Source organism: Malus domestica, chromosome 16 (genome assembly GCF_042453785.1).
Source record: "Malus domestica chromosome 16, GDT2T_hap1".
NCBI classification, from domain to species: Eukaryota; Viridiplantae; Streptophyta; class Magnoliopsida; order Rosales; family Rosaceae; genus Malus; species Malus domestica.
The window spans coordinates 37733182-37760416 of NC_091676.1; the positions used below are offsets into that span (position 1 = coordinate 37733182).

At 39.3% G+C, this 27235-nt stretch overlaps 2 protein-coding genes across 3 annotated transcripts; one reads left to right on the forward strand and one right to left on the reverse strand.

Annotated features, from left to right (window-relative positions):
- Positions 1-7633: 7633 nt before the first annotated feature.
- LOC114822900 (phytochrome-interacting ankyrin-repeat protein 2-like) lies at positions 7634-10813 on the reverse strand. Its single transcript, XM_029098055.2, has 3 exons — positions 9928-10813; positions 8361-8532; positions 7634-8216 (listed from the first exon to the last, which is right to left on the reverse strand). The coding sequence occupies exons 1-3, from the start codon at positions 10042-10044 to the stop codon at positions 8002-8004; spliced, it is 504 nt and encodes a 167-aa protein (XP_028953888.1). The 5' UTR covers positions 10045-10813; the 3' UTR covers positions 7634-8001.
- Positions 10729-20852, forward strand: LOC114822899 (LRR receptor-like serine/threonine-protein kinase FEI 2). 2 transcript variants are annotated; one of them, XM_029098053.2, is made up of 14 exons: positions 10729-11047; positions 11947-12137; positions 12988-13123; positions 13946-14017; positions 14124-14195; positions 16291-16362; positions 16837-16908; positions 17016-17087; positions 17406-17500; positions 17708-17875; positions 17968-18300; positions 18809-19054; positions 19686-19819; positions 20172-20852. In XM_029098053.2, exons 2-14 carry the CDS (start codon positions 12041-12043, stop codon positions 20388-20390), a joined length of 1788 nt encoding a protein of 595 aa, XP_028953886.1. In that variant the 5' UTR covers positions 10729-11047; positions 11947-12040; the 3' UTR covers positions 20391-20852. The 2 variants fall into 2 exon arrangements, with proteins under 2 accessions (XP_028953886.1, XP_028953885.1); XM_029098052.2 differs by having other exon boundaries at positions 10733-11047; positions 11923-12137.
- The last annotated feature ends 6383 nt before the right edge of the window (positions 20853-27235 follow it).

Genomic DNA, 27235 nt, shown 5'->3' on the forward strand with positions numbered 1-27235 from the left:
ATTAGAACGAACGTGACTTTGCGAGAAGAAGAGGATCCTGAAGAATCAAAACCTCAAGAAACGTTCTCGAAATTGCTCATCGTCCAAGTATTCTTTTTTTTTTTTTTTTAATTACGTCTTGTTATAATTATTTATTGTTGTGATTCAATGTGTCGATTACTTGTTGAGATATAATATCGAAAAGCATAAAATAGTGGGTTTTCAAAACCCCAATCGCGCAGAAACCACGGCTTTGAGCCGCGCCACCGAGCCGCGAAGCCACCATCGTCCAAAACCCTAAGCCCGAGTGAGCGGCATGTCGTTTTCAACATGTATCCTTCCCTCAAACTTGGTGGCCGCCGCCATCTCCAAGTCGAGGGACCACGAGGCTGCAAGTTGATCGCCGCATTGGTCAGTCTGCAGTCATCGTCGAGCACCATAAGACCATTCCAAAAACTAAGAATGTTAATCCAAGTTTTTTTTGTTAAAAATATAAGTTCTTTATTTTTGCAAAATATTTTTCGTTAGTATTAAGGAAATTTTTATAAAGCATTTGAAAGCTGGTTTTACTATTTACTGATCAATAAATGTATATTTAGTATATATTTAAGCTGAAAACTAAGAAATCAAGTCAAAAAAATATAGTAGTGAGGCCCAAAACATTGTTGGGGGTTCCACCCTAAAGAATATCAACGGAAAGTCTTATTTTAATTTTCAAATCTTCACAGTAAGGCGAAGGTGAAAATAAATAGTTTAAACGACGATTTATGTATAAATTTGCAAAATTGACTAAAATCCGTGATTGTGTGTTAACCCACATTTTTTTGTCAAAAATACAAATTTTTTATTTTCACAAAATTTTTTTTGTAAGCATTAAGGAAAACTTTATAAGGCATTTGGAAGTGGATTTACCATATATGTAGTACCATTTTAAACATAAAAAATATGAGAGGATTTCTCTACTCGTCTTCGATCGATCTCCCTGATGCCATAACTCTTTGAAAGCTTCTTCTCTACTTTTTGTTTGATCGATCGCCACTTCCAGATTCGTATTCAAGACTTTAACTTTGAGCCGTAATTCACAATAAGGCTATGAATCATTAAAATGAATTTAAGTTTGTTGTTTAATGCAATTAAAGAGCACCACAAATTGGATTTTCTATTTTAACATGAGTTATGAGTTCAACACACACTCGCTGTGTTGGAGATATGCCCTGAAAGTCAATCTTTGGAAGAAACCTTTCAGGACAATGAATGTGTGTACAGATGACTCTTATACATCAAAAGGCAAAGATACTAATTAGGACTATCTCAATAAACGATATATGTCCTAAATAGTGAATCCATGGACAATGAATCGATGGAAGAAGTAATCTAATGATGTTAGACTACAGAGACCTTCTTCACATAACCATCATGTCCAATAAGGTTCCAGGTCATAGGATTGTCAAAGGGATACTGACAATGCATAGACCAGTACATACTATGTCCCCTTCAATTGAAAGGATGGAAAGTCTCATCCCATTCGTGTAGTGACACTAAGACAGGTATATAGGTGCTCATTGAGGGAATGAGTTCACTGAAAACAATCGAACGAGAGTACTTGCATGGAGGTCTACTCACATGTCAAGCAAGTAACTCTAATGGTTGGAATAATGTAAGTAATCCTTTGACCTGAGACATCATAGTTGTCTTGGGGATACGTTGCTGATCATTTTGATAATGAGACGTGACCACACCTCATCTTGGGTGTGTTCTATGCATTGTTGAGTTTAGTGATTTATTCTCAGAGGCATGTGAATGATCAACAAGGAATCTCTAATCCTCGTTATGAGAGGATGAATACTCTAAGATATGATTCGGGAATCTTCGGCCGAAGTATCGAGCGTAATAAAGGAAAGCGTTCCTATACGACTCAATTGAATCATATAATATGGAATAATCACATTAGGGGTTTGACTTAATATATATCCATACCCTAATAATGTGATTGAGAGTATTGTTTTAGAGAATGATCGAATTACATTGTAATTCCAACTGAATAGGTTCTCCGAACAAATTCTACATTAGCTTGGGTAGCCATGATATATGGTTAGATGTCACTCATGGCTTGTGAGTTCTTCTAGATGATTAAATAAGTAGCCATCAAATAAGAAGGTGAATTAAAAGTAAGTTTTAATTCACTAAGTGATTGGATTAAATATAATCAATTGGATTGGTGCCAATCACCTCACTGTCTTGCTAATTAGAACCTAAAATAATTGTACACCGATACACTCTTGTAGTGAGACAACTAATGGATGATGGAAATAATTAATTGGATTAATTAAGTGTTGTGATTAATTAGAAAGTCTAAAGAAATCATAAAAGCGATAAAAGATCGTTTTGGGCTTAAAGAAAAGTTCGGGTTCATTTGGGCCCATTGGGCCCAAACCCATTGGGTCCTTTTATTCAAGCATAGGATGACTTGAAATGATAAAAGCCCAAAAGCCCAAACAACACAAAGGGGGCCGGCCAAATAAAGGGAAAGGGAGAGAGAGGGATTCAAGTTGTTGGCTAACTTTCTTTGAGATATAAAAGGAACTTTTAGTGAAAAGTTTCATTTAGGGTTTTTGTGTGTTCATTTCACAAAAGAAGAAAAACATCTCTCTCTCTAAATTCACACACAAAGGCCGGCCACCATAAGGGAGAAATAGCTAATCATCTTCTCTCCCTTTTGTTCATTCCTCCATCCATCTCACTACACTAGTGGGTGTGGATCTTTAGAGGTTTTCAACCTTGGAGACTAAAGGAGAACCAAGGAGCACTCATTCTAGCAAGGTGGAGGAAGCAAGGAGGGAGGCTAGGCTCAAGGAGTTCCAAGAACAAAGAGCTTGGAGGTGGTCCATCCTTGGTCTCAAGTCTAGATCAAGAGGTATAAAACTATACCTTCACTTTGTTCTTCAATAATTTCTAAGATGCATCATATATGAACCTATGCTTCTTGAAGGGGATTTGCATGACTATAGCTTTGATATTATGTGATAACATGCTTCTGTTGCTAATGTATATAAATTATGAATTGTATATGCATGCTAGTCACTAGAAATCCCACATAAATCTCATTATTTCCCTTCACGCTGAATATGATGCTCCCTGTAGAGCACTCACAATGATCTATATTATGTTGGGTTTTCAAGTAAATGACCCTCATGACTCAGTTTGCATGTACTAAGAGCAGTTCAACCGCAGACTCTTTAGGCTGGCACCCAACCAATCCACTCCAGCCCGATAGATAGGCTGGTACCCAACCCAAGCTGGTCTCCAAGTCAACCCAGAATCGACAGAGCCATGACCCGACCTACATGATGCCAGGGCCACATTTTGTTATTTATTTATTTTTATTTTTTTGCGCCAAAGAGGGAGTTGTTGTGGAGGTTGAGGAGCGAAGTTGGTCGAGGCGGGAGAGGGTGTCGGGAGGGAATGAGCCATGGAGGGAGAAGGATGGGAGGATGAAGCGGACGATGAAGAAGTGTGGAGATGCATAAGTTAAAAATATTTGAAGGACATGAGGTGTGGAGATGCAGTAGGAATGGAAGGGAAGGACAGAAGATGTGGAGCTTGTTGTTGAGGTCAGCTTGGGATGTGAAGGACATGAGGGTGACAACGTTGGAGGATGGGAGGAGGAGGTTTGGAGGTGGCGGTGGGAATGGAAGGGAAGTGCAGGGGTGGACGGCGGTGGCGACGAGGAATTGAGGAAGAGGTGTGGAGATGCAAAAATTTAAAATATTTTAATAATAATATTATTATTTTATTTTATTAAAAAGTTAGAAAATAAAAGTCAAATTATTATTTTATAATAAAAATTAATAATATTTTAATAAAATTGACTAGGCTATTCAGTTTTAGGGGTGGAGATGCATTTGATCTATTACTGTTCATTGGGGTATATCATTGTTCATTGAGTGGATTAAATGGGTTGGGTGCTTGCGCATTTTTTTAGGGGTGGCACTGCTCTAAGAGGAGCAATGGACCCTCAAGATTCAGACTTGATGGCTTACGTGACAATTTGATGTTTTGTAAAAGATAACGAATGTGCTTCATTCTTTCCACATGAGTTTGAATATCTCTCTGCAATTTAGATTAGTGTACCGTAGAATATCGCTTATATATGTATATATCTATATATAAAAGCACGCATATAGTGCAAAAAACTTTATATTCAGGAGACCGACGAATTTGTTAATGCGTAAAATAATGCGATGCTGTAACATCCCACATCGGCCAGGGGAGTGATCCTTAAATGTATATTCTCATCCCTACTTAGCACGAGGCTTTTTGGGAGCTCACTGGTTTCGGGTTCCATCGGAACTCCGAAGTTAAGCAAGAAGGAGGCCAGAGCACTCCCAGGATGGGTGACCCACTGGGAAGTTGCTCGTGAGTTCCCAAAAACAAAACCGTGAAGGAATGGTAAGCCCAAAGCGGACAATATCGTGCTACGATGGTGGAACGGGCCCGGGAAGTGGTCCGTGCTCGTGAGTTCCCAAAAACAAAACTGTGAGGGAATGGTAAGCCCAAAGCGGACAATATAGTGCTACGGTGGTGGAGCGGGCCCGGGAAGTGGTCCGCCCCAGGCCGGGATGTGACAAATGGTATCAGAGCCAATCCTTGGCCGGAAGTGTGCAAACGAGGACATCGGGCCCCTAAGGGAGGTGGATTGTAACATCCCACATCGCCCAGGAGAGTGATCCTTAAATGTATATTCCCATCCCTACCTAGCACGAGGCCTTTTGGGAGTTCACTGGCTTCGGGTTCCATCGAAACTCTGAAGTTAAGCGAGAAAGAGGCCAGAGCACTCCTAGGATAGGTGACCCACTGGGAAGTTGCTCGTGAGTTCTTAAAAACAAAATCGTGAGGGAATGGTAAGCCCAAAGCGGACAATATCGTGCTACGATGGTGGAACGGGCCCGGGATGTGACAATTTGGTATCAGAGCCTAACCCTGGCTGTGGTGTGCCGACGATGACGTCGGGCCCCTAAGGGGGGTGGATTGTAACATCCCACATCGCCCAAGGGAGTGATCCTTAAATGTATATTCTCATCCCTACCTAGAGGCTTTTTGGGAGCTCACTGGTTTCGGGTTCCATCGGAACTCCGAAGTTAAGCGAGTAGCGCGCGGGAGCAATCCTAGGATGGGTGACCCACTGGGAAGTTCTCGTGTGCGTTCCCAGAAACAAAATCGTGAGGGCGTAGTCGGGGCCCAAAGTGGACAATATTGTGCTATGGTGGTGGAGCGGGCCTGGGATGTGGTGGACCCCGGGTCGAGATGTGACAATTTGGTATCAGAGCCTAACCCTGACTGTGGTGTGCTGATGAGGACGTCGGGCCCCTAAGGGGGGTGGATTATAACATCCCACATCGCTCAGGGGAGTGATCCTTAAATGTATATTCCCATCCCTACCTAGCACAATGCCTTTTGGGAGCTCACTGGCTTCAGGTTCCATAGGAACTCCGAAGTTAAGCGAGAAGGAGGCCAAAGCACTCCCAGGATGGGTGACCCACTGGGAAGTTGCATGTGAGTTCCCAAAAACAAAATCGTGAGGGAATGGTAAGCCCAAAGCGGACAATATCGTACTACGGTGGTGGAGCGGGCCCGGGAAGTGGTCCGCCCCGGGCCGGGATGTGACATATGCGATCCAATACCAAAAGTAATTAAGCGCATATGTGGTGTAGTGTGGAGGGGGGGTGTTGGGGGTAGGAGGAGGTAGACCTGTAAACGGGTCGGGTTTATTGGGTTTGGATCGGGTTGAACCCGACCCGTTTCATCGATTAACCTTTTTTTTTTTTACACATTTCATCCAAATCAATTACACCCGTTCTTAGCATCCTAGTGCTTGTTCTAGCTACCTCCTTCCTTCATTTGGTTTGCGTGCATATGCAAGTCATTGAGTGATTTGATGAACACCTGGAGCTTTATTACGATGCACAAGAATACAAACAATAATTAAACGTTCCATCGAAAAATTGATAAATAAATTCGAATGCCACTTATAATAGTTTCATTCTCCACACACACAAAAGGTCCTATATACCAGAATTACATTTTATTTTGGAACCTGGAAAACCAACTCCCTTTCAATATTTCAGAAAATCGGGAAAATTCATACTTCGAAACTAAAACGAACCCAAATCGAAACATTTATGGCTAACATTTTGACAAATTCAAAGCGAGCAGTTGGGAAGGGGAAAGAAGCTCCCTTTAAGCTCATACATAACAAATGAGAATGCAATTCAACATATTTACGACAAAACAAATCAACCCATATTAGCAAATAATGGAACCTCATTGATTCATACGCAAAATGGCCTACAAAATCCAGAAAACAATAAGGGTCCATCGAAAATTGCAACGATCTTCCATAAGAACGCTAAAGCAAAGAAATGAGAGATAGAGAGAGACTTACCTGATATTAGAAATAAAATGAACTGATTAGCAGAAATGTCGAAGATGAAGGTTTTGTAGGGAGAGGGAGATAGAGAGAGGACAGAGAGAGAGGTGGGGAAGAAATGGAAAAGGAGCCGTGGGGTTAAATTTTTGAAGAACGTTGGGAGGAATTGCTAGTACCGACGGCAATGGCAACACTTGCAGAGACCAAAGCCGTGCGACGACAGTGCGAGAGAGAGAGACGTGAGGAACCTGACGGTTTTCTATTAGAACTATTGAAATTACACAAAAGTCCTCCATAACGGGTCTTAACGGGTTTCGCGGGTTCACCCAAAATGATCCGTTATTTAACGGGTTGACCCGTTAACCACCCGACCCGTTTATCACCCACCCGAATACTAATTTTAACGGATCGGGTCAGGTCGGGTTAACGGGTCGGGTGAAAAATGCTAGGTCTAGGAGGAGGGGGAGCAATAATTATGGGCTGTATTTGGGATCACTTGATTGACTTTCAACTTCAATGGCCAACTGACCCAAGGATTAGTCTAGTGAAAAGTGAGCAAAGGTTTAAAACCCTCAATCCAAGTTTGGATTTCTACGGAGGCATTCAACCGACTTTGGTTTGGCGTACTGTTTGACCCGATTGTCAAAAGTACACTACTGCCTCATGTATTACTGCGACTACATGAGAAGGAAAATTAGTCTGCCATCAATGTATGGTGGAATGCAACATGTATATATCATAAACATGTTACAAGTAGGAATGGGCAAGGGTTATGGCAGACAGGTACCAATAACCGTGTAGGAATGGACAAGGGTTATGGCAGACAGGTACCAATAACCGTTTATGCTCATATCCGTTGGAGAAGGAGCTTAGTTCTTGATTAGTTTTTTGTAACTTACAAGTATTCGAATTGCTATCACATTTTGAGGTCGCAGATTAGTGGGAAGGAGCTTAGTTCTTGATTAGTTTTTTGTTAGTCACTATCATCGCTTAAGAGTACCCTGTGCTAAATGTAATATCTTAGTCTTCACAAAAATTTCTAACGGTGGTGATTTTTGCGTGTCTTCTTTAACTTCTCAAACTTCTTTATTTTTAACCGTCGGGTTGAATAAAACACACAAAAACCAATACGGTTAAACAGAGCTGTGAGAGGCTAAAAAGAACATTTCCTTGGACAATGTCAAACGACCATATGCGCCGCGAATAATTCATCAAAGTTTCAAAGGAAGGCCATAATCATTATTATCATATAACATTATTGTAAGGGTATCCATCATACCACACTCGAACATCTCGGATACATGACATCAGGAACCAAACGTACAGACACGGTGACACAACAGCCAAGTCCACACAATCAATAGCTTTCAGAGCTACAAGAGTTCACTTGACGAGCATAATAGCGCCCATGATAACGTTCGAAATAACACAGACTTTTATAAGTACACCAGAACATCCTTCATGCAAGACAGGAGCAACCAAACACACCCAAGATGGTGACACAGGCGCATCTTGCATCTTATTTATCTCTGTGCTATATATTTATATAAACAAGACTAATCAACAAACCAACTGTCATGAAACTGCAGTAGTACTTAGCCTTCAGAGCTGCAAGAGCTCTCCCCCGATGATGCACTTTCTAGCTGAAGACGCTTCATCTCCTCGTAAGCCCACTCAAGCCCAGGGCAGTAATGGAGTGGAGGGTTAAACCGACAATCATAAATGTCATCTGGCAAGAACGCTCCATTCTCTACCAGAAATTTCACTGCTTCCCTCCTCCTCTCTTTGGCTGCACTGTGAAGCGGAGTCCCTGTTTCAACAAATAAAGGAAGCAGAATGCGTCAGATAATACCTTAACTATTACAATTTCTTCATATTCTCAACTAAAACATATAAAACTTGAAAATAGCTACTCAAGAGGAAAAAAAAAAAAAGGAAGGGTGACGCTACTTACAGCCACAAGCACCCTTAGTTCTGGCATCAATGTTAGCTCCACGCTCAAGTAATTCATCCATAACATCTAAATGACCACCCTCAGCAGCTAGGTGGAGAGGGGTAACCCCTTTCGATTTGCGACCCCAAGCAGCAGCATTCACATCCATTCCCTCGTCAAGAAGCCGCCTCACCTGCCGGAGGAAAAGAATAGACAGAAATTTTTTAAATAATTAAATGACTCATTTTTAAAAGTAACAAATTAGTTGGGGCAAAGCAGGTGAAAAAAAAGATCAAGAAAACACAAAGCTTGTATTTCATATTAATTTGAAAAGGGTAATGCTAGGGAGACTAAATGTGTAGACTAAATTTTGTAAACTAAATGACATGGAAGTTGATGATTGAATTATTACTTAAGTGTTGATTACCATGCTTATTTCTTATTGGTGACACATCATTTAGTTTGCAAATTTAGTCAACCTAGCATTACCCATTTGAAAAATAGATTGTACTTTTGACCAGGGTGCTAATTTTCATTTCCTTTTAGCCACTTAAGTTACTATTAAGTCATTTTTTTGGTCAGGAAAGTCCCCAAAAGAGACATGAACTTTCTCTCCTAATTTACCATAGTTAGAAGGTGTTCAGAAAAGCAGCCAAATACGACAAAACAAGTGGGCTTTCATCAGGAACACAATTCATTTTACTCGTTATATAAGTAAAAACCACAAGAAGAATTAAAAAAGCCGTGGGAAATGAAAGGTTGAAGAAAGAGGGGATCAAAGTCCATACGGACTAGAGAGTTCCATTCAATACACAAGTCTCTAACAAGTTATTTATCAATTTCACAATTTAGAGTAGCAATCTGAAAGTCAATTTACAGTTATTAATTTCGTATTCTGGAAGCCAATTTTGAGTAAGAATCTGCAACTCTTAAGTCACTTTAGAGTCGCAATAGCGTATAAGTTTGGTTAATTAAGGGAGGAATTTGTTTAAGTTAATTATTAATCCTAAAGCCAAATTATGCAATTTCTACTCAAAAGTCAAATCCAGAAAACCTCATTTGAAATACTCTAAAGGACCCTTCACAAATAAATTACAACTACTTGTCTGAAAAAAGAACACGTTTGTGGTCCACCTACCGTAGCGCGCGCACAAATATATCTATAGTTGTAACACATAAATAATGCAGATCGTGTCCATGACCAATTAGACCTTGCAAAGCGTATAGAAAACCTTGATGTTGCAAATTTTCTGATATCTATTTTATCATCCAGACAAATCATAATCTGACACTAGACTTTTTCTCTCTATCAATTAGAATAGAAAAGAATTATCCAATACAATCTCAACAAGGGACTTTATCATCGCTTCGTATTGTATATTAGTTGTGCAAATCCTATGTAGCCGGCTCCGTTCAATGACATAATGAACTAGATTCGCAGGGCTAACAACAGTTATGAGCTTAAACAAGATATTACAACATCCAAATCTTAACAAATCACTCAACGCTTTTCCAACTTTACAACCAAACATTTAGCAACATTCTCAACACCGACAACATAGATGATATAATGGCACCAAGAATTTACCTGTTTCAGGTCGCCCTTTCGACAACCAATATGAAGCAGAGTCCATCCTCTATCATCCATGTCCACACTGGACCTAAACGACCGCCTTCGCGACAAGCTCCGCCTGAGCGTGCCCATTACCTCCGTCTCTCGGGGCAAGGTCTCAATTTCTTCCACAACCCAAAAACGCACGATTTGATACCAACAAAGAAAACACAAGCCCTCTTTTACGCAACTACAACAACAACAAATCTCACCCCCAGAAATTCAACACCCAGAACCCAAGATTTACATAATTTGTAGGAAAAACCACAGGGAAAAGAAAAAAAAAGGGACCGGAAGAACAATATTGAAAAGGAAGGGCGTGAGAGTGAAAGAGAGAGACTTAGCGAGAATGATTGGCCATGCAGTAGTTTGGAGCCAAAGGATTCAAGCCGGGACCGAGGACGCGAAGATTCTCAATCTCAAAGATGACGACGGCGGAGACGACGGAAGGGGATGAGATTATATTCATAGTTGATGCAAAACGACGACAATTTGTGCTGGTTTTTGCGGGAAGAACAAGGATGCCTATATGGTGTGGGATTCCCAATCGATTTTTGTGGCCAGAGGAGAAGGAATTGGGGTTGGATTGGGAGGAGGGCTTGGCGGTGGAGGAGAAACCCGAAGAAAACCAAACCCTAGAAGGAAACAGGATCAGCTTCCCCTTTTTGGTTGTTGTTGTTGTAGCCTTGTAGGGTGTCGGTCGGCACACGTACGGAAGGTCAGCGTAGACTCGTGCGAAACCACTTTCCTTGATTTTTCTCGCTTATTCTCTTTTCCAATTATTTATTTATTTTCTAAATTCCACTTGCTCACCTCCTCACACGCTCTCTCTCTCTCTCTCTCTCTCTCTCCCTCTCTCCCTCCCCCCCCCCCCCCTCGTCTCACTGTCTCACCCAGACACTCGCCTCTCTCTCTTTCCCCTCTCTCCTGGCTAGGCATCACCCAAATCTCAGAGACCTGGGAGAGCCAGACAGAGTGGTGCGGTGTCGTTTTGGCTTCTGGTGCTTACGTCTCTCCGTCGCTGCTCAATCCGCATTGCATTCGTCTCAGATCGATCAAAAACCAGAGCAGCTTCTTTATCTTTCAACATTTATCGGTAAATCTGACTTCAATTTCACTTCAAGATTTTACCTTTTTTTAACCATCTAAGCTTAACCGTGTTCCCTTGTAATTGCTGGTGAATTGGAGGGTAATTGAATCGGTTTTAACTCTTAGGACCAGCAGTGGACTTGGATTTTCAAAAGTTTCTAATTTGAAAAATTGAAGAGTTGAAGTGAAGCTTAAGATGTTGTGTTTGTGGATGATCCTTCTTTGTTCTAGGATAATTTCGATGCATTATTCGATTTACTAATTGCATTTATTGATTGACATTGCGTGATTAACCCTGATTGCTGTGAGCTTGTTGTAGTAAATTACATATTGGATAAATATGCATTGTAACCTATCGTGCTCAATTTCGTTGGGGTTTGACGGTTTAATACCCATTTGCCCGGGTCAATATGCAAAGACTTACTGTGTGCTTTACTATTGGTATTGGTTTTGTCTTTCCTTGGATCTTTTTAAATTTGGTTGTATATTGTTTTCTTGCAATATGTGCTTTACTAGTTCGTGAATGCACTTTTACTTTATTACTTACTGTGTGTGTCGCAATTTAATTGTACATGATGCCTGTATAGTTCCTTTTCATTTTGCACCCCATTTATGGGAATTCTATCGGTTAAGATTGAAGTGTAGAGCTTACAGAAATATATAATTACTGTTTTGGTGCTTTTGTTGCGAAACCAAACAAGGTTTCCTAACATGTAAAATCCTATACGTATCCGGTGAACATATGAAAATCTGTATATAGAGACTTTCATTTGCTAAGTCTAACAGATAATATTGTGTGATGTATTGGAATGGATGATCAAGCAACTATTCATTTTTGGTCGCGTTCAAACTGCTATTAAAATTAGTCATGCTCATTTTCAGGTTTCCTTTTTGTTTCATTTCCAGCTGCTGGATGTCAATGTCAAATAGAAGGAAGCACTGTAAACCTTGGCTTGACAGATGAATTATTGTTGCTGTATTATGCTTGACCAGTGCCACTATGGGCATCTTTGTGGTGAAATGGAGAGGGCTCTGGCTTCTTTACGTTCTATTGCTTTATATAACAAGGAATGAAATTAGAGCTATCAGTCCTGATGGTAATTTGACATATTTTAGTTTTTCATTTGTCCTTTTCTTTTTTTTTTCTTTTTCTTTTTTTTTATTTTAAATTTTGAGTTATCTTGACGCATGCCAAATTATAATGGATGAGAAATTATTGACTTACTCATTATCATTAAAACAAAACCTTGGGAATACTGGATGTCATTTTTTATTTTATTTTTTCTAATTTGCTGCTGTACTTTGTATTAGTCTGTGTGAAGTTTGGTAGAAGCACTAATTTGGTAATCATATAGGGCTTGTTTGGATGTGCTTTTAGAATGTCTGAAAGTGCTATTGGGTAAATTGATTTTGAGTTCCAAAAGCACTTTAAGTGCTTTTTGGAAGAAGCACTAGATATGTGCTTCTTACAGGAAGCACTTAAAGTGCTTTTCCAGGATCCACTTAGATTTTTACTAAGAATTGGTGTCAAAAACATTTTCACCAAAAGCGGTTTTAGTCATTTTAAAAGCACATCCAAACGAACCCATAAAAATCTTTTCTGGAGATCCATTTTCCTAGAGAGATGGATAAGATATTCTGACACAGCGACATCTTTTACCACTGGGGATGGTAAAAAAAATTCAGTGATGCCATGTATGTGTCCATAGTAGTGTTTACATCTACTTAATTTGAAAAATTGGTTGTGCTAGTGTATCTAGAAATTTAAAAAGATTGGATGGTTTGTAATCATAGAATAGAGTGGCCAAGTATATTTTTTGAGCAGGATATTGCATTATGGCTTCTTTCTTTTGTTTTTTTAACAAATAGAGTTATTACATTATAGATATTGGTCAATCAAAGGATACGACATGCCATAATCTGATATAAATATTCATCTATTTGTAGGTGAGGCACTTCTAAGCTTCAGGACAGCAGTTGTTAGTTCAGATGGTATCCTTCTTCGATGGAGACCAGAAGATCCTGATCCATGTAATTGGAAAGGAGTGAAATGTGATGACAAAACAAAGAGAGTAATCTACTTGTGAGTGTTAATGCCTACAATTATGTTTTGTTAATCACTTTCTGTGCTTATCGAACAAACACTTGTTTCATGGGATTTATGTTTATGGTTTTGGTTTTTGTTTTTCGCTTGTGGTTGATATCTTGTATTTGTTTTTTACGAGCTCTATTTGGTAATAAGTTCTTGTTTCCTACTAAAAGAACAAAAGATTATGTATTTCTCATCTCCACATTGGAGGTGGGCACCTCTTTCGACATTGTTCTTTCATAAGACATAGTCTTGGTTTTGAGGATGTTTGGTATTTTCAGGCTTGCCCTTGAGATTAGTATCTTTTGTTGGGATATAATGCTCTGTTCTTGGGGGGTAACAAGAAAGCTGTGGCTCTTTGGAGGTGTATGATTTTGGCTCTTACATGTAGTCATGGACTATATGGTTGAAATGAAATAAGTAATGTTATTTTTTTCTATTATAATGCAAATTGAGGAGGCTGAGAACTAAAAGTACCCCCACAACAGAAATAATATAAAATGAAAAGTAGTATAACTTAACTGTCTAATTGGGGTCATTTTGATCGAATGGATGTCCTACCTGTACAGTGGCATTGAGGCATATACATTACTTAGCCCATTCGAAAATAGATGATTGAGACCTAATTTATTGTTCTCATTTGATCTGGGGAGGGCGTATCATGCTTAAACCTTCTGTCCTTTTAAATAAAGATATTGTGTCCACTTTTCAATAAATTTTCATCCTTTTTAAAATTAAAAAAAGGTTACAATGCATGAGTGTCGCAAATTTTGTGTGTTACAGTTATGAGTTTGATTCTCATGGCGTATCTTGCAGGAGTCTTGCTGGTCACAAATTAAGTGGATATATACCTCCAGACCTTGGGAAGCTAGATCAGCTGACGATTTTGTATGTGATGTTAAGAGATATAATAGCGGTTATGGTAATTGATGTATCTTTGTTATATCAAATTTTCTTCTCTGACTGATTATGTCTATGATGTATCATGTTGTAGAGCTCTTCATAACAACAACTTTTATGGGACTATTCCTTCAGACCTGGGGAATTGCACACAGTTGGAGAGAATGTAAGTCCACCTGTGCGAATTGTTATCTTACAATAATTGTTCTCATGTTCACTACTGCATGATGTTTGTATATGTTTCTAACCAGTTGTGGTCGGAGATCGGTTGATAATGTGATTTGGCAAAAAAATTGGTTGAATAACAGTGATTTGCCTATAGTTGAATGAAAAACTTTACTTCAGAAGGCTTTTTGTGAGAATCTAATATCTCCTGTCGTGACAACCAGTGCAGGAATAATTATTGCATCTAATCTCTCCTTAATAAATTTCTAGACAAATTCAATAAATTTTGGTCTTATCATGCTCAGTAGAATTGAGAGTTATACTGATTGAAGGTTTATTATCCATATGAAATTTCACAGGAACAGCTTGTTTAAAATTCAATTCCTTTAACAATATGTGTAACCAATAATAATTCACAAGTCCCATGACTCATAACCTGAAATTTCTGCTTTCACACATGATATCGCAACAATTGATTGTTTCTTAGTTTCTGGTTGACAATGTTCACAATGAAGGTGTAGTAGCTTAGAATAGACCTTCTATCACCAACAGAAACAACCTCCTAGGTGCCCGTGCATACTTCCTTTAAGTGTCCGTTCTTCGAAAATAAAAATCCCTATCCAGGAGCATAGTTCAAATATCACATGTAAAACTACCTCCGGATGGGGAGAATGGGGTGCATGCATAAACTGGCGGACTACACTCACAACATAAGCAATGTCAGAATATGTGTCCAAAAGGTAGATAAGTTTTACATTAAGCTTTTAATACCTTTCATCAACATGATTGGTTCATTTTATGTATCAACTGGTTTACCTAACATCCCTCTATCTTGAAGAAGGTGCATTTTGTTTGGGAATATGCATTTTCCTGGGCAACTTCTTCTATACAAAGTAGTTATTTAATTTCTCCCAACCCTTTGATCTTTCTCATATTCATTGGCTAAGTGAGTTTTTCAACATCTCCTAAACATCATTCCCAGCAATAATAATAATCACAAAATACAATAGGAGCTGCTTTATTACCTTGAAAATGGAAAATAAGTACAGTGTGACTAGTACAGCTTAGTTTATAACCAATTTTCACACACTTGGCATAGTTATTTGAAACTCGTCAAACCAAGCACTAGAAAATTGTTTCAATTAATACCATATTATAGAATATGGATATAGTGTAGGAAAATGGTATATTTATCCTAATTTTTACTCACAAGTAATAAGATAGAGCGGCAAAGAGTGCTCCTAGTTGATCCTCTGTGTGTGTTGCTGCTCTGCACAGTTTCAGATGTGACCGCGTGCATGTCCTTTTCTTTTCTTTTTTGTACTTTATTTATGAAAAGAAAAAAATCATTTTTTTCGTTCACATGCACTCCGAGAACATCAATATAAACTTCCTCCACCAGGGATCACATTCCTCACACAAACTAAAAAAGATACCGATCTTGGATGGTTGTTGAAGAGGATAAGACATAGATGAAATTCATCTTGGCAGGTGGAGCAAAAGTCTCTGAGAATTGGTACCATAAGTCTTCCTATAAAAAAAACATTTGTAGCTTTATGAATAAATCCTTTGGCTACTAGTTGTGCATTCTTTCATTCTATGGTACCATTTGCATTATGTTTGACCTTGAATGCGCATTCTACCAAACAATCCTCTTACCTTTTTTCTATCATCCCAGTACCATGTTTTTTCAATAGCCGTCATGCTTTCTACGCAATGTTCTAAAAATTGCTAGGTGGTAGTCGGGTGGCGGGTAGGGTCCTAGTGCCTTGTGGACTGGGCAGGGCCTAGGCATTTTTAGCGTTTTTCTTTTCCCTTCATAGTATCTTTCATTTAACTTGTGCTTGAGTATATTTTGACTAGTTGTAGCTTTCACAATTTGGTTGACATTTGCAATAAAAAAAGTCCCAAATAATATCTGCATTTTCTTTTGAATTGGGCAATCCAGTTATGGAATTTTCAGTTATAGGATGTAGAATTTTCATAATTTGTTTACATTTCAATAGAAAAGTCTCCAGTAGTTATATCTGCGTTCCATTTTGAACTGTATAATACTGTTTGTATCATGCTGAAGTTGAGTTTTTTGGTTGCTGCAGATACTTGCAGGGTAATTACTTAAGTGGGTTAATTCCAAGTGAATTGGGAAAGCTGTCAGCCCTCAAATTTTTGTGAGTTGTTTTTAACATGCTGATCAATGTTCAATAAAAAAACGTTTTTCAATTTATTTTTTACTTCATTCACCTATTTTCTATGTGGTTTAAGAATAATTTGAACAAGTTAGATTTGTAGATATGCTTACTACGTTTGTGGCTACGCAATTTATTTTCAATCAGGATATGCATTCATTGTTGAACGTTTAAGTAATTATCTCATCATCACCAAATGTAAAAATGCCACTGTAGTTTGTAGATACCATACGACTAACGTATTTATGCCTAAAATAATCTACGCATAAAATTTCGAGTTTCATATTATACCTTGTAGTTAGTGAAGTAGGATTTAAAGATACTGTTTGACACTTCTGACGCTTATTCGTTCCCAGTTCAGCATTATGTCATATTGCTTTCAGTTGAAGCTTTGTTGTTGTTGTCGAGGATATCTCTGTTATGATTTTATCACTATTCTATGATTTTATATTACAGAGATATTTCAAGTAACTCTCTCAGTGGAAATATTCCTGTGTCACTAGGGAAGTTGGATAAGCTTGTTGCGCTGTGAGTTACCTAATTCCTTCTCTGTCTTGTTAAAACTTGAATATTGGTGTTTTATTGAACATAAAATCATGTAATTTATTGCTTAATGGAATCTTGACTTCCTGTAGCAATGTGTCAAACAATTTTCTGGTTGGACCAATACCATGTGATGGAATGCTTACCAACTTACCTGAAAGCTCGTAAGTACTAATCATCTGGTAAAGTGTTGTGTTTTTTTTTGTTATTTGGGGGGGGGGGGGGGGCAACTGCTACTTTATTTCAAACTCTTTTATGTTTTGTCTTCCAGTAAGATGATATATTTTGTAAGGTATGCGTGAAATGTGGGAAGGGATTATTCTCATGTCATTGCCTCTCTACATTCTAGTTGGTGGGACTTAGCTTAAGATCTCTATTGTGCCCTAGTTACTAACTGACCTGTTATACCCATATTAAACTATGACAATGTAGTCCCCAATGATTTTCATACCCTTTAGAGCCATTGACACCTTTCCTTGCAGCTTTGATGGAAATCGTGGTTTGTGTGGGAAACAAATCAATCTGGTATGCAAAGATGTCCCTGGGGAATCACCAAATTCCCAATCTCCAAGCTCAGGTAAACCTCCTTGGATGTGAAATAGATGGGTGCAATGTTTGTGATTATCTAGAGACTCTTTAGAACGTGAAAGCCTTCAAATTATTTTGGTTTCACTATGACTTCTCAAGTTGGTGAAGTCCTTGGAGAATTTTAAAATTTCCCTCTGGAGAATCTCAAGTGCTGACAACATTATGGTACTCATACTTAGTATTGAAACTTTTGTAGAGCAAAATCAAGGTGGAAAGAAGAAATACTCTGGTAGGCTACTTATCAGTGCATCAGCAACTGTGGGTGCACTTCTTTTGGTGGCTCTCATGTGTTTCTGGGGTTGCTTTCTTTATAAAAAGTTCGGTAAACATGACAGTAAAGGTCTTGCAATGGATGTTACTGGAGGTACTGGTTACTTTCTGGGTTATATTTGATTTACGTCCACAAATCTTGAGTTCTTAGTTTTTGAGATCTGACCAACAGTCTTGTTGCTCCAGGTGCATCAATTGTAATGTTTCATGGAGATTTGCCATATTCTTCTAAAGACATAATTAAGAAATTAGAGACTTTGAATGATGAACACATAATTGGTGTTGGTGGCTTTGGAACAGTGTACAAGCTTGCAATGGATGACGGCAAAGTATTTGCATTAAAAAGAATTGTAAAGATGAATGAGGGGTTTGATCGTTTTTTCGAGAGGGAGCTAGAAATTCTTGGAAGTATAAAACACCGGTACCTAGTGAATTTGAGGGGCTATTGCAATTCTCCCACATCAAAGTTGCTAATCTATGATTTCTTATCTGGTGGAAGCCTTGATGAAGCACTTCACGGTTAGATGCTCTTCTCTTGTGTTTATTTTCATTGCTTTAACATGTTACATGTGCATCTGGTTTAGATGAATGATAAAGTTATTTTCTATACATGAAGTTAGAGGGGTAATGAGTGTAGGACCCGGAAAGAGAAGGTTACAGAGAGTAAATTAAAAAAGAAACCGTATAAGGAAACTTACTGTCTGCAAGAAATTCAATACTTAAAACTGTCCAACAAAAGGACAGTGGTGCCTTTGAGTTTATACGAATCCAAATAAAAATACTTGAATAAATTTAACCATAAATGTGTCAAATAACCTAAACTCACCATGCGATGTTGCACATAAGTGTTTAGATGCACATCATGATCTCCATCAGAGGAACATGTGGCATTGATCAGGCTCAGTATTTGGTATACATATGTACGTTTCTTGATAAAAGTTTTTAAAATATTTTACTACACATTATACGTATTTGTTACATGGAAATAAACCATTGGAACAATAATATTTCATAAACCATTGAACAGAAAGATCTGAGCAGCTTGATTGGGATGCACGATTGAATATTATTTTGGGAGCAGCAAAAGGCCTGGCTTACTTGCATCATGATTGCTCACCTAGGATCATACATCGAGACATAAAGTCCAGTAACATTTTACTTGATGGAAGTCTTGAGGCACGCGTATCAGACTTTGGACTTGCCAAACTGTTGGAGGACGAAGAATCTCACATTACAACAATTGTTGCGGGAACATTTGGTTATCTGGCTCCCGGTAAGAAAATGTTATTGTAGTTTCTGTTTTGTTATGCTGAGCTCTCAACTCTCTGAGCGTGGATATTATTCTATAAATTATGGGAATGATTCTGCACACCCCTGTTTAGTTCTTTCCATTGATTCCCCTTTGAAATAAGCAGGGGTGTGTAGGGGGACAAAAAAGGTGTGGAAATCACTTCCTATTATAATGACTAGATCCATGGTAGATGGAAATAAATTATTATGATTTTCACCTATAGCAGATTTTCACGCTCTTCCATAACAGTTTCTTTGCATAATTAAATTTGGAGTAGTAAGTGATACAGAAGTGTACTAAACTAAACAACCAAACGGAGCAGCATAGCAGGCTAAAATAGCCTGAACAGTGGCAGAATAACAAACAATACAATAGAACCCCCAAGTAAAAACTAAACATGATTGAATGCATTTGCATGCACTTACAACTGCTCCAGTTATAGGTGTCTGGTAATGTACATGCTTACAAATCAGCTTCCTGATGAAATGTGTTTTTGTTACACAAGGGGAGGAAAACTTTGTGTAGTCAATGTGCAGGCAGTTATTTCTGAAGTAGTACGATACAGTTTTTGTTATATTTATATACAACCTGAGTGATATGACCTCATTGGCAGAGTATATGCAAAGTGGCAGAGCAACTGAAAAGACTGATGTTTATAGTTTTGGGGTCCTGGTGCTTGAAGTATTAAGTGGAAAACGACCCACAGATGCATCATTTATTGAGAAGGGCCTCAACATTGTTGGCTGGGTATGTCTCTCTACGTGCGGTTTTTGTCAAAAATAATATTGCTTTTTGAAGTGTAAATCATGTTCTCTAAAGTTGACTGCAGAATGGCCATGTTTGTTTTAGCGTTTATAAAATTTAGTTGGGAATAGTGGAAGCATAGTGAATTGTGAACTGCATATCCATGTCAACTGTTGGAAATCAATTGCACGTGGTGAATATAATAGGTGAAAAAATGATAAAGAAAATATTTTGGTTTTGATTGATTGTTCCAGTCAAGTAAATATTATGTAAAGTTCCTTAATGATATCATTTTTGGAATGGGTATCGTTTCTTCAAGTTAGTTCTTCTAATTTATCTGCAATTCCCTCTGCAGTTAAATTTTCTGGTCACAGAAAATAGGCAAAGAGAAATTGTTGATCCACAGTGTGAGGGGGTGCAAGCTGAAAGCCTTGACGCCCTGCTCTCTGTCGCCATTCAATGCGTTTCTTCAACTTCAGAAGATCGACCCTCTATGCACAGGGTGGTCCAGCTGCTTGAATCTGAGGTCATGACACCATGCCCTAGTGACTTCTACGATTCCAGCTCTGAGTAAAAAGGCTTTGTGCAGATGGCAAGTCTGAATTTGAGTTTACATCGCTGTTGTATCAGATATGTAATGCAAACAGTGGAAGGGAATCAGAATCTGGAAAGGTACATTAGCCAATTCATTCGTTCATTCTTTCTTCAGGAAGACTACATTTAGAAGCTGGCATGCACATCTGTTGTCCACATTGCCTTTGTTCAGACATCGTATTCATCATCAACGAGATTCTGGATGCAATTTGCTCCTTGTGTTCTCATTTTGTGCAGTTGCGTTCAAACTCTTGTAATTCCTCTTGCCCGTTCACCAAAATTAAGTGTATATGATATTTATACAAACAGATCACTCTGCAAGTGATTCTTGTTGATGTCATTTTTGTAAAATATGATTACATGACAATAAACAGTAGGATGTGGGAGCACCTGCGCCCGCTGTTTTTCTTTCGTTTGTAATATTATGTTCCCCCTTTCATAATTTTATTTCTTAATCTGCCTTGATCTTGATTTAAATGTTTTGCCCTAATACGATTTGCAATGCCTATTCTGTTTGCGCTGGATTGCCAATCGACGGGTCAATTTCGTGTTTGCTGTAAATAAATATTCTAGGGATGGGGTTCCGACAAACATGGAATGCTTCCCACTGCCTATACCGCAGGAGAGATTTCTCATGCGTCCAATTATAGTTTGAGTAGCGTAACCGGCCAATCAATTCTTGTCACGTATCTATAGGAAACGTTGAAAAACTATTAACATGCAAAAATGTGCATCAAACGTTTATAAACCAAAATAATATATCGAATAGAGATGTATTTGAGTAAGAAGGGTGGGCTTAGCCTCACAATAGGCTAGCACTAATATGGTTTGGTTTAAATTCATCTCTGGCGAGAATCGAATCTAAGACCTTTGAAGAGGAATACCACTAGACCGTAGTATTAAGTGATAGACCTTATGAATTTAAACCTGTTTAATGACAGCCAAAAGGAAAAAAGAACACACAACTAAATGAAAAAGAAAAAAAAGAACAATGGAAAAAACCTTAATGTGTTGGCAGTCATATTTAGAATAGGAATGTGATTCTGTAAATCCTAATGTATATAGAGATATCTTTTATATTCCCTTTAGTAGTCTTTCCTATTAGAGTTGTAATCCTAAAAGGGTAAGAATTTTACCTATCCTACTACTATAAATAAAGGCACAATGAGGATGATACAACACACACCTCACAATTAAATCTCTCTAGTCTCTCTCTCACTACCGCCGGCCTCCCTCTCTCTATTTCCTTAGAATAGCTCAGTTAAATAGGCCTACAACACATTATTAGCACGCTCTTGCCAGAAGCTAAGAAACTAACGGATCGTAGGAGGCTATCTTCTACAAAATTCAAAGGCTCTTATTTGCTTTCTGCCAATTAGGTACGCTTAAAACAAAGGAAGATATTTGAAACATCCACGAAGCATGAAAGCATTCCCCATGATGCATGAACCCCTTTATGGTTTATATTTTCCTTCCATATATATATATTGTAAATGTTTCATGCATTACACAATTATATTGCTATGTGGAATTTGTGAGTCAAAGCATATAAATAAATTAGAAGCAATTAGGGTTTTTCAAACCTTAGGGATGTCGAAAAAAAAAATAATTGGGAACTGTGTGGCACATTTGCTACATCGAACCACCGCCGCTGGCCTGAAGCTCAGTTGCATGGAACATGTCATGGCACGATGTTATTTGACACCTTGGACCTCACGGCAGCAACCCTTTGGGCTTTGTTGTGCTGTCCCGGACCCTAGGCCTTGGGCCTAATTAGCTTTATACGGCCTGAAGTTTCTTAGCCTAACAAAAAAAACCTACAACCTTTTTGGCCTGTTGCCTCGAGTCCTTAGGCCTAACTCCAGCATCCCAAAGTTGATGGGCTTCCTTTTTTGCCCATGATTCAGCTCTCCCGCAACAACTCGTAGCTCATTGGGTTTCGCCACAATCTCGGCCTACTCGTTAGCAGCCTTATGTTGCTGGGCTTGATTTGCCTCGGACCCAAAAACCCTAAACCCAGCTTCGACTGGGCTTCCTCGGACAAACCTAATGGCCAGCTTTTGTTGGCCTCGCACCTGTTTTGACCCAATGCCAGCAGCTGTTACTGCCGAGCTCCCCAAACCAGCTCGGCCCGAGGCCTCCAACCCTCACCGAAGCTCAATTAGTCTGCAGCCGAACTTGCAGGGCTCTTCTCCCACATTATTTTTCTTCCACGATCAACCCCATTTGGTCCCGATCTATTGAATTAATTAAAAGTGACATGTAGTCCATTAATCTATACTTTGAACCGTTGACATCCTTTTGTAGTCCCGAAGCTCTCACACTTGAGTTTCTGAAGTAACTCAAATCCACTACACTTAAATCAACATATTGCATTCTGTGTTCTTCCAGGAACCTCTCCTTTATGAACTAATCATTCATAAAACTAAATTGAACATGTAGTTTCATATTTAGTGCCTTTGAAACCCGACACATGTCTATAGAACTCGAATGTTCTACGATATATGTCTATGGATTACCACATGACTAACCACGTTTTTGTTGTACCCTCCGTTTTAGGGACATGCCAAACTTGAACAAGCTTGATTTCACCACTTTGGAAGTATCTGGAAGAAATTACCTGAAATGGGTTCCAGATGTGAAGCTCCATCTTACTGCAAAGGGTATTAGAGCCACCATCGAGGCACTTATCGACGACAAACCTGTCGATGAAGCTCAAAAATCTACTTCAATAATCTTCATTCGAAGACACATCCATGATGCACTGCAGACCGAGTATCTCGCTGAGAAGGACGCATACACCCTTTGGCTTGCTCTGGCTGACCGTTTCGATCACCAGAAAGACATCTACTTGCCTGAACCAAGACACAACTGGCAGCATCTTCGCTTTCAAGACTTGAAGTCCGTGAATGAATACAACTCTGAAGTTTGTAGAATCTGATAATTACTGAAGTTCTGTAAAGTGGAACTCACCGAATCAGATCTCCTGGAGAAGACTTATTCGCCCTTCCATGCCACAAATATTATCCTGCAACAACAATATAGGGCACATAAGTTCACCAAATTTTCAGATTTGATCTCTGTTTTACTTCTTGCTGAAAAGCAGAACCAGCTTTTGATGACGACCAACTGGCTCGAACGCCGCGCCTGAAGTGCACACAACCAATTATAGCAGCCACAAACGACGCAAGAACCGTCGTGGCCGTGGCAATAGGCGGCAAGCCCCATAAAGGGCTCAAGGTTAACAGAATCAAGGCCCACCCAAGGGAGGAAATATGACCTAGCAGCACCAACCACTTGCCCCTAAGGCCCCAAACTTCAAGAACAAGGGAAAAGCTACTGTTCAACCGGTTTCCATTGAAATGGACATGTGCAACTGCTGTAGATCAAAGGATCATTGGTCACACGTATGCAGAGCTAACCCCGAGGCTATTGCCAAGTATCATTCTCGTTGTGAGTCTAACTTTGCACATGTGGATCATCCGGAAGATGCTACTACATTCATGGAGATATCAGATTTTCAAGAGGCATCAGCTCCTATGGATGAATGAATTTTAGACATATTTTAAGGTATTTTACCCCTAGTGGCCGAACCCACTATGAGTGGCCGAACCCCCCCTATTTTCTAGGTTTATGGTTTAATTTTGAACAATTTTTCTAAGTCTTTGGAATAATTTGTTTGGTTTTGGTTTGTTTTGAATTATGGATATTATTTCTTGAATTGCTTAATTGAATGAATGGAATTATATTTATGCATGTGACTAATTCAATCAATTTATTTCTAGGTATGTCTAGTGGGGAACTTAGTTGTCTGGCTGATAATGTTACCACGCATACCATATTGCGTGAGCAACATTATTTTACTAACTTTATACCTAAGAAAGCACATTTGACAACTCTCTCAAGCCTATCCAACCTGATTGAAGGATACAGAAAGGCCCGTATCATGTTGTCCAATGGTACAGTCTTAACCATTAAAGAGGCCCTCTATTCTCCACGTTCCGGAAGAACGTTGCTGAGTGTTAGAGATATTCGAGATAATCAATATCATATTAAAACCACTGAAGATAATGGTTCTAAATTTCTTTGTATCACTTCCATTTGTGGCATGAGTTGGAACGTCTCCCGAGTGGGTTGTACATCACAACCATTCGCAGCATAGAAGCCCACCATGTGGTTGGCCATGTGCCTGAGTTCTAAAGAACTTTGTTGCTTTAGCATGATCGTATGGGACATCCTAGATGTGACATGATGTGCCGTATCCTCAAAACATCACATTGGCATCATTTACCTCCCTATGTTAGATTTCCGCCATGCAAAGCGTGTTCTTTAAGGAAGTTGAATACTCAACCCTCGATTACAAAGATTATTCACAACCCCCTAAGTTTCTTCAAAGGATTCAAGGGGATATTTGTGGACCTATCTAACCAACATGCGGACCATTTAGATACTTTATGGTGTTGGTTGATGGATTGACACGATGGTCGCATGTTTTCCTATTGTCCACACGCAATGCTACATTTACGAAACTCCTAGTACAAATTATTAAGCTAAGAGTTCACCACCTTGATTATCCGATCAAGTCAGTTCGACTGGATAACGTTGGAGAGTTTACGTCACAGACTTTTGACGATTATTACATGTCAGTAGGGATTGATGTGGAACATCCTATATCCCATGTTCACACCCAAAATGGCCTAGCAGAAGCTTTCATAAAGCGCCTTCAATTGATAGTTCGGACTTTGGTTATGAGAACCAAATTGCCGGTATCTGCCTCGCGTTATGCAATATTACACGCAGCTATCTTGGTCCGCCTGAGGCCCATTGCTACCCAACCTCATTCACCGTTACAATTGGTTACTCGATATGAGCCTGACGTTTCGCATTTACTTGTGTTTGGGTGTGCAGTTTATGTGCCAATAGCGTCTCCACTACGTACCAAAATGGGTCCTTAGAGAAAAATGAGAATCTATGTCGGTTATGGTTTGCCATCAATTGTTCGCTATTTAGAACCCTTGATAGGAGATCTCTTTACCGCACGTTTTGCGGATTGTTCCTTTGATGAGATAGTCTTCCCGTCATTCAGGGGAGATAAGAATGCTAACGTTACTGGAGAACGTTGCGAATTGTTGTGGTATGCTATAATTATGTCTCATTTAGATCCCTGCATTGCCCAGTCTGAAACTGAGGTGCGACAAATTATAGATCTTCAAGCATTGCTCAAAGCACGCCTTATGCTTTTACTGATCTAGCTAAGGTGACAAGATCACATATACTCGCTGCAAACGCACCTGCAAGGATAGATGTACCATGTGTACGTCATAATCCTTCCTGGAAGGCCGGACCATCCCTGAATGTAGGGAGGTCGCACATTCCACGGGGTCCGGTACATTGGCTGCTAGCCAATCATCTGCTCCGACCCTGAAGTATGGCAAACCTCTTGGTTCAAAGGACTCACAACCCCGGAAGAGGAAATCGACACCAACTAGTGACCCTAGTTTAAATCCGACCATCGTTCACTCATCTGTTCCAACGCATGAGGTTCTTCTAGATTACGGTGATGTCTTGGTCGAGACAAACCAACATCCCGAGAATCGTGAGATTTCGGTCCACTACGCAGTATTAGATGAGGTTTGGAATCGGAATGAGATGATCGTCGATTATGCATTTGTGTACACAGTAGCTACTGACATTATGCTTAACGATGACATTGAACCACGTTCCATTGATGAATGTTGATGTAGAACGAATTGGTCAAACTGGAAACAAGCAATCTAGGTTGAACTTAATTCACTCGCGAAACGTAAAGTGTTTGAACCTATTGTTCCTACACCACCATATGTGAAGCCTGTTGGCTACAAGTGGGTTTTCGTGAGGAAGCGTAATGAGAAGAATGAAATACTGCAATACAAAGCACGCCTCGTAGTGCAAGGCTTCTCTCAGCGCCTTGGGATTGATTACGAGGATACGTATTCGCCCATAATGGATGTTATAATGTTTCGTTACCTAATCAGTTTGGTAGTTTATGAAAAAATGAATATGCAGCTTATAGACGTGGTAACCGCGTATCTCTATAGGGATCTAGATACAGAAATACACATGAAAGTTCTAGAAGGATTTCCATTAACTGGTTCAAATAGTTCTAGACTATGGAACGCTCTCTCGATTAGATTGAGGATATCACTCTACGGATTGAAACAATCCTGGCGGATGTGGTATAACCGTCTGAGTGAATATTTGACAAGTCAGGGTTATGTGAACAACGAATTATGTCTATGCGTGTTCATAAGAAGTCACATTCTGGATTTGCAATCTTTGCAGTTTATGTTGACGACATGAACCTCATCGGAACTCCCATAGAGCTTGAGGAAATTGCCACACACTTGAAATCGGAATTTGAGATGAAAGATCTTGGGAAAACTTAATATTGCCTCAGCCTAGAGATCGAGCATTGTTCGGATGGAATCCTAGTACATCAATTGAACTACACCCAAAAGGTGTTGTGACGTTTTAATGAGAATAAAGTGAAGCCTTCGAGTACACTTATGGTTGTTCGGACTCTAGATGCTAAACGAGATCCATTCTGTCCAAAGGAGGATGAAGAAGAGATTTTGGAAGAAGTTTCATACCTAAGTGCAATTGGGGCTTTATTGTACTTATCTCAATGCACTAGACCCGACATCTCCTTCGCTGTTGTTGACCCTAAAAACTACCAAGCCTACGTGGCGCTAGGGGTGGGTTCAAAAAACCGAAAACCGAAAAAAACTGAAAACCGAACAGAACCGAAACTGAAAAAATCGAACCGAACGAAAAAACCGAACCGAA

Coding starts and splice junctions, on each gene's coding strand:
- LOC114822900 (XM_029098055.2), bottom strand. CDS start 10,044: ATGGGCACGCTCAGGCGGAGCTTGTCGCGAAGGCGGTCGTTTAGGTCC. Junction 8,533..9,927: donor GAAAGGGCGACCTGAAACAG/GTAAATTCTTGG, acceptor TTCCTCCGGCAG/GTGAGGCGGCTTCTTGACGA. Junction 8,217..8,360: donor AACTAAGGGTGCTTGTGGCT/GTAAGTAGCGTC, acceptor TTGTTGAAACAG/GGACTCCGCTTCACAGTGCA.
- LOC114822899 (XM_029098053.2), top strand. CDS start 12,041: ATGGGCATCTTTGTGGTGAAATGGAGAGGGCTCTGGCTTCTTTACGTT. Junction 16,909..17,015: donor TTGGATAAGCTTGTTGCGCT/GTGAGTTACCTA, acceptor GACTTCCTGTAG/CAATGTGTCAAACAATTTTC. Junction 17,501..17,707: donor TTCCCAATCTCCAAGCTCAG/GTAAACCTCCTT, acceptor AAACTTTTGTAG/AGCAAAATCAAGGTGGAAAG.